The sequence below is a fragment of the Montipora capricornis genome, chromosome 2 (genome assembly GCF_036669925.1).
Source record: "Montipora capricornis isolate CH-2021 chromosome 2, ASM3666992v2, whole genome shotgun sequence".
Classification (NCBI taxonomy): Eukaryota; Metazoa; Cnidaria; class Anthozoa; order Scleractinia; family Acroporidae; genus Montipora; species Montipora capricornis.
Window position 1 is genome coordinate 56,981,911 of NC_090884.1, and position 6,647 is coordinate 56,988,557.

Consider the following 6,647-nt stretch of genomic DNA (forward strand, 5'->3'; position numbering starts at 1 on the left):
AAGAAGTAAATTGATTCACTCGAATGTTTTTGCTTTCTAAAATAAATCTAGCTTCGATTGAGGATAATGAAAAAACTGGTGCTGGAATATCTTGAAAGATGCATCAAATGCAAGAAGGAAGGAAAAGGCGAGATCAGAGACCAGAGTGACCATAACAACAAAAGGGGAAAGCAACCTGTGAGTGGTGTGCTTAAGTCTCGCAAAGGTGCAGATCAAGGTCAAAGGATCAGTGCACAGATCAACTAAGGGTTCGCCGGCAATTCATCTTAAAAGGGCGCTCTCCTAACAAAGCTGCTAAAGAAACTAAACGTGGGGGTTGGGGATTAACGTGTGGATACGCATGCGTGTTTTTTATCTCGCTTTCGGCCTGTTGAGAGTCTTGGTAATCCTCCATATAAAGAAGGGGGTATGAACTAAGTTAATTACAACATCTAGAGGAGATTCGTATTTCAAGTAACAACGTCTGTGAAAAGGGTTGTGAGTGCGTGTGGGTTCAGTGCATGTGGGTGCCCGCGTGTGAATGTGTGCGTGTGTGGGTGTGCGTTTGCGCGCGTTGTCTCTCCGAAAGGCTGCTGATGTTGTCTTGGTAACCATCTCTATGAAGAAAATAGAACCTTAATTAGTTACGTAGAAAGGTGCCTTTTTGTGATGCTTCACCCGGTTTACAGACATTTATCCTCCCGGCAAAATTTATCATAAATCTGTAAGTAGAACCGGGAGTTGCTTGATGGTGTTGGTCCCAGTACCTCTCATTTGTAAGTCTGCAAATGGCGTCAGCCACGCAGCCCGACTCTGTGGGAAACGAGGGAAGAGACCATACCTGAACCAGCAAATGTAGCCAGAGACCGTTTTCTTAAGACAAAGAATACACGATCGTGATACATTTTTTGGACTTGCTTCGCTCATTTTGCAAAAGGGGTAATTTTAAGAAAAAATGGCATCATTTAAAAAAACCAGCATTATTTGAGCATTATTTGGGCAAAAAGTCGGCATTGCGAGTAGCATAATATTCTACTTTTACTAGCACAATCTTTAAAAGCTTATCTGTAAGTCATCGAGAATTCTCGGAGCCTCTTCCCCGCAGCCTCGCTGAGAAAAACACACTTTCTCAACTCTTTTTCCCATCCCCTTTCTTTTACAGCAAAATAATTATGACAGTGAAGTTGAACAGAGTTTGAGTCGATGCAGCGGGGCAGGCTCTCTCAACTGCGATGATCATTCTTTGCTGCATCTGAAGTTGATCATTATTGCATTTCTTTGAAATATTGCTCTAAGAATCGCATTTCTTGAGAACTTTCCATTGCACTTCCCATGCATGCTCTGCCTCCGCGAAAATATTTTACTGAAAACTGAGATCCTCGCACCCTGAACATAATAGACGAGTTAACAAGTTCATGCCCGCACAGAGACAAATTCACGCTCAAAAACTGTCGAGTATGTATGGACCTTATTGTAGAAAATTGCGCGCCCCTGTGTAATATTGCCAAAATTTCAAAAATTAAAGGTCACTCGCTTAAGGTGCTTGTGGTCAGAGGTGTCGCAAAAAAGCGATGAATTATCTTTGAAGCCCTAGATTTCATTTATCAAATAGTGTAATCTAATGCTCCTGTAAGTTGAGCGCTTTTAAAAAATCGTGGTGAGACTATCAGAGTCTATATATATGGAGTAGCTACAAATTTCAAGAATCGATACAGACTCCATACGACATTTCAAGCGAGTCCCGATTCCATACAGAAACTATAACACAGAAGTTTACAAGTACGTATTGACCTTCGAGGAAGGAAAACATCGTACAAATTGAAATGGATAGATCTCAAGAAATGAGAAGTCTAGGGCAACGCGAAGGCTTCTTTTCCTAGCCTATGCCTCGTGGAGTTATTGTGGTAGGGGTGGTGCCATTCCCCAACCTCGTTCCTAGGGCTTTTCTCCGCCGAGAGTAGGGCGGGTTACCAGTCTTTTCCTGCCCGCCCTACTCTATTTGCCGAAAAGCCCTGGGAACGAGGTTGACTATTCCCATCTCTTCGGTAATACTAGAACTCATTTTACTGACTTCAATTGGATAGAAAACGAAGTAAAGTTTGGAATGCGAGTGCTGGGGTTCGAGCCAGTCATGTATCGTGGTACGAGTAGTTTTATCAACAACCACTACATATGGTCAGTAACCTTGGTTCCCAGAGCTTTCCTCCGCGGAGACGTGGGTGAAAAGCCCTTGAAACGAGATGGTATGGTCAGATATCTTTGCCTGAAATCGAACCTAAAGATATCCACTGAGCGGAAAAAATTCTCATTTGAAAGAACAATCATTTAAACTGAAACAGATACTTCCTTAGAATTTGAAGTTAAGAAGTATATTTCTAGTTTCAGAGATTATGATAGATGCCATTAGGGAGCTTAAGCACGCACGTTTTTGAGACGCGGACGGCAACCAGTCGTGAGCTGTTTTCTCTTTTGACTTGTCTTTACACAACCACATTTATATTGCTAAGTATTCTTTCTCCATTAGAGATGATAAGTCTAAAAATCTGGGAGACACCACTGTCCTGGTACACGAAATGTTCTCTTCCGGTTACCGTCCGCGTCTCAAAAACGCACGTGCTTGATCCCTATTAACAACTTGTGTGGAGTAGCTCGATAACTGCGATGATCTATATATCTTAGAAAACGGGTTTTTATCCGCTGTTTCAATATCTGCTTAACAAATAGACTCCCATGTTGCCGTGCGGGATAGCCGAGTGTGTCTCTAATGTTCTTACCACATTTTGACATCCTTAGTGATCTAGTACTGAAGAGGCGCACGGCAACATGGAATTTGTTGGTTTTATATCGTAAAGAGTTAAACGTTTGTAATGATGACGTCAGCTCTGCGTCTATTCTCTATTAGATCATAGATGAGAACTAACCAAAATGTGTGCATTATTGAGATGATCTTTATGTCTATCTATCACACACTTTATCTTTGATCATTTCGTAGTTTGCATTAATTAGTGTGAGAATTAATAATTAATAATTACTGACTATTCCAATTGATTTTAGTAGTCTTTTAAGCTTAAAATTAAATCTTGAGTGTTCCTTTATCATTACTTTATGTTTGCATGTAAAATATTATTGTTGTTTACATTTTTAGGGCGCATTCTTTTGGGGGTTACCCTGTAATAGGAACACAGGTAATAATCGGTTTATCTGTGTTTTAGCAATTAGTTCTTTTTCGGATTGGACGAAATTGCTTTGCTGTGGCTAGAAGCACCATCAGAGCTTGGGTTGAATTAACGTCAACCCTTCAGACACGTTAAATACCATAAATTATGCCAGGCACATGCCAACGGCTTTCTCTCTAACCAGGAGCTCATCAAGAAGAGCCTCTATCACCCATACTTGGCCTTGGCCTAGTAGTCAACTCTTTCGCTCACGAGTAGACTTATTTAAAGGGGCTAGGTCACGCTATTTTAGGTAAATTTGTTTAATTTTGTTAATTATGAGCTCTAAACGTCAAATTGGCAGAGCAAGAGTCTTTCATTTGCAAAATCACGGCCACATAACAACTGAGAATGATTTTTCAGCTGTGTAAATTACATTTTGATATAGACTGATATAATCGAGAAAAATGAACTTCAAAAACGCTTGTTTTGGTATTCAAATTTCCCGGGCGTCGCCATCTTGAATGATTGTGACGTGTCGTGGTTGCCCTATTGTTCCAGAACAAACGCTATTTGTGTCCGAACAATAGGGCAACCACGACACGTAACAATTATTCAAGATGGCGGCGCCCAGGAAATTTGAAAGCCAAAACAAGCGTTTTTGAAATTCATTTCTTTCGGATACAAACTCTTTCATTGGAATCAGTTTGAACAAATTTAATTGTTAGCCTTATGTTCTGTGGTTTAAAGTTCTTTTGTTGTTCTAGTGGAGGTTCCCTTTAAAGAATGCCTTCCTTGGGAGATTCAGCACGCCCACTGTTGTAAAAGCCAATCAAAACAGAGCTATCTCAGTGTCAAGAGAAATATGATACTTTTTCGCGGGAAAACCTTTTCTTAAAATAACTTTACTCGGGAAAGGGTTGACTCAAGGAATTAGTGGAGGTGGAGGCTCCCCTACGATTGATGAGCTCCTGGTCTAACGGTATAACTCAGTAACAGACAGTATGTTTTAAAGCCGTGTTCAACCCTTTAATCTTCAAGTTTTTCTCTCACTTTTTTGATTAGTAACCTCTTCCTGAAGAGAAAAGGTCATCTCGGAAGAAAACAACGACAGGATATGTCATTTTTTTCGGGAAAGGGTCTCAAAAAAATGCGCCATACAGTTGTACATTTAAAAGTCTGGAATCACAAAACGTAAAAATATACTTTCGACAATCTATCCAAAGGGCTAGCGCGAGATAAAAAGAAAACTATTGTAGAAGAACCAGTGTAGTTGACTTTTAATTAGTGACCAGAGTACTAGTCCACAGTCAAATGAGTGTGCTACAACCAGGCGCTTTCGTCTCGACAGGAAAAATACTCGTTTCCAGAGCACCTAATGGCTGGTACTTTGCAGTTTCCAGCTGTAAATCGTTCGTTGTGAAATAATGGAATGTGCCTTTTGGACATGGTGTGGACTAGTAAACGTTATAAAAAAGTGTGAAAATGTGTATTAAAACTACCACTTGTTGTGACTTTGTGTAATGCCGCAATTTACTGCGTGAATGGAGCCGAAAAAATGACATTTAAGTTTTATGGACTGCAGTTATCGGTTAACTGTGTTTTTCCTCTTTAAAAAAGGCTGGTTTTCAGATCTCACCACAAGCATTAGATCAGGTAAATTAGTGTGTTTTGACTGACGTTTTGACTGATCTACTAAAAGTTACCCATGACCAATACCCCACGGAGCTTGTATGTTGCTGGCCTCTCCCTTAAAAGTATTTTTCCTCCGTTTACCGTCGACAATGATGGGTTTTTTTAAGTTTGTGTTTAGTCGGTCGTATTCAAAAAATCTAAACAAGCAAAAATAAAATCAGAAGCAATCGAAAAGGATGCAGAAAGAGTTGAGTTGCAGGGGTAGAATGAACGACTGAGTTAGAGAGTTCATGTGGTTCAACCTCGTTCCCAGGATGGAGGCAGGGAAGAGAGACCCTGGGAACGAGGTTGAATGTGGTTCAGCTCACATATTTTTATCCCAAGCGGACAGAAAGCCTCTCCTGTGGAAGAGTGTCATCTTTACCCTGGGATTGAAGTTAGTATAACCGCTTAAAAGTTTAGTCATTACTTTCCTCATATCTTTTTAGGTTGAAACCTCAAAAATATGGGTCAGTCGGGGGACGGTATACGGAGAAAAAGAAGCGGACGGCCTTATGTTTAATAGTGACCTTCAGATTGGAGTATGAGAACGAATACCAGTGCGATTTTTCTGTACTGGGAACGAAAATTTTCGAATTGCGCGTTGTCAAAACTGAGATCACGTACACGCAGTTGTCCTCGTACTGCAATCTGAAGGTCGCTATTGAAAACTAGCCTTTATTACGGTGTATCCCATTTTAATCTCACACTTTTACACTTTTAAGTGGTTTACACTTAAACGTGGGCATTTACAATCAAAGAAATGAACGTCAATTACATTATCTGTTAGCCGGTCTGGGGTGAATCTCTCGGCTTCAACCTAGCAAAGAGTTCCTTGATTTCTCAACAGGGCACAATCTATAAAAGCCTAGTGCCGCCCATACACCCACACGTTCACGCACATGCGCAAGGAAGCTCGTATCTGAATCTACGTTCCAACACTGAGCAAAGTCCCTTTTTGACGTATGCCTGTTTCTGCTTAGGTGGCTTCGTGCACCACAAGCGTTTTTAGAGACATCACGCTAAGCCGGCCTCTTCTGCTGGAGAGAACAAGACAGCCACAACACTAGGGACTCCATCCCCTAGTCTATTTCGAATAGTGTGTGGGATCTTTAACGTCCCACAGAATATATGAACAAAAAATAAATGAAGAGACCTGCGGTTTATAATCCTTATCCGAGTAGACTCGAAAGTCTAACCATTTGCAGATGAAATTGCAAATCCAGCACTTTCTTCTCGGTTATTTTAAGATCTGAGTCATGACCGCTCAACCGACTGAGCCAACGGTGCGCGTAATAAAGGCAACTTCGATTCAAACAAAAATAACTTTAACCACAGGAAACAAAATCTACAATCAAATTTTTGTACATTTTTTTGAAGGAAGCGTTTGTATTTTCACTTTGACTCAAATTTGTTTTAAAATTCTCCGGACACCGCCATCTTGAATAATTGTGACGTGTTGTTTTCGCTATTGTTCAGTTGTACAAAAATGAGCTTTTTGCAAAAAAAAAAATTAACAAATTTTATTACAAATCTCAAGTAGGAGTCGAGGTTCACGTTAAATAAACAACGGAAGGCCGAATGGAATTAATTACGGAGCCCGCAAAGGGACACGACCAAATATAATTATTTGACGAGTTATGTGACGAGTTATGCGACGAGTTATATGACGAGTTATGTGACGAGATATTTGACGAGTTATGCGACGAGTTATGTGACGAGTTATGCGACGAGTTATATGACAAGTTATATGAGGAGTTATATGAGTTATGTGACGAGTTATTTGCCGAGTCAAGTGACGAGTTATGTGACGAGTATAGTGGTGGACGGGGCATAGAT

General features: G+C 40.4%; 1 protein-coding gene across 1 annotated transcript in view; it reads left to right on the plus strand.

Annotated features, from left to right (window-relative positions):
* LOC138037542 (short transient receptor potential channel 4-like) overlaps positions 1 to 4,642 on the plus strand; it is a 54,234-nt gene extending 49,592 nt beyond the window's left edge. The window contains exon 9 of the mRNA XM_068883453.1: positions 52 to 4,642. Within this exon, the coding sequence (XP_068739554.1) occupies positions 52 to 246 (195 nt within the window). The 3' untranslated portion in view covers positions 247 to 4,642. The remainder of the gene's footprint in view (positions 1 to 51) is intronic.
* Positions 4,643 to 6,647: the final 2,005 nt, after the last annotated feature.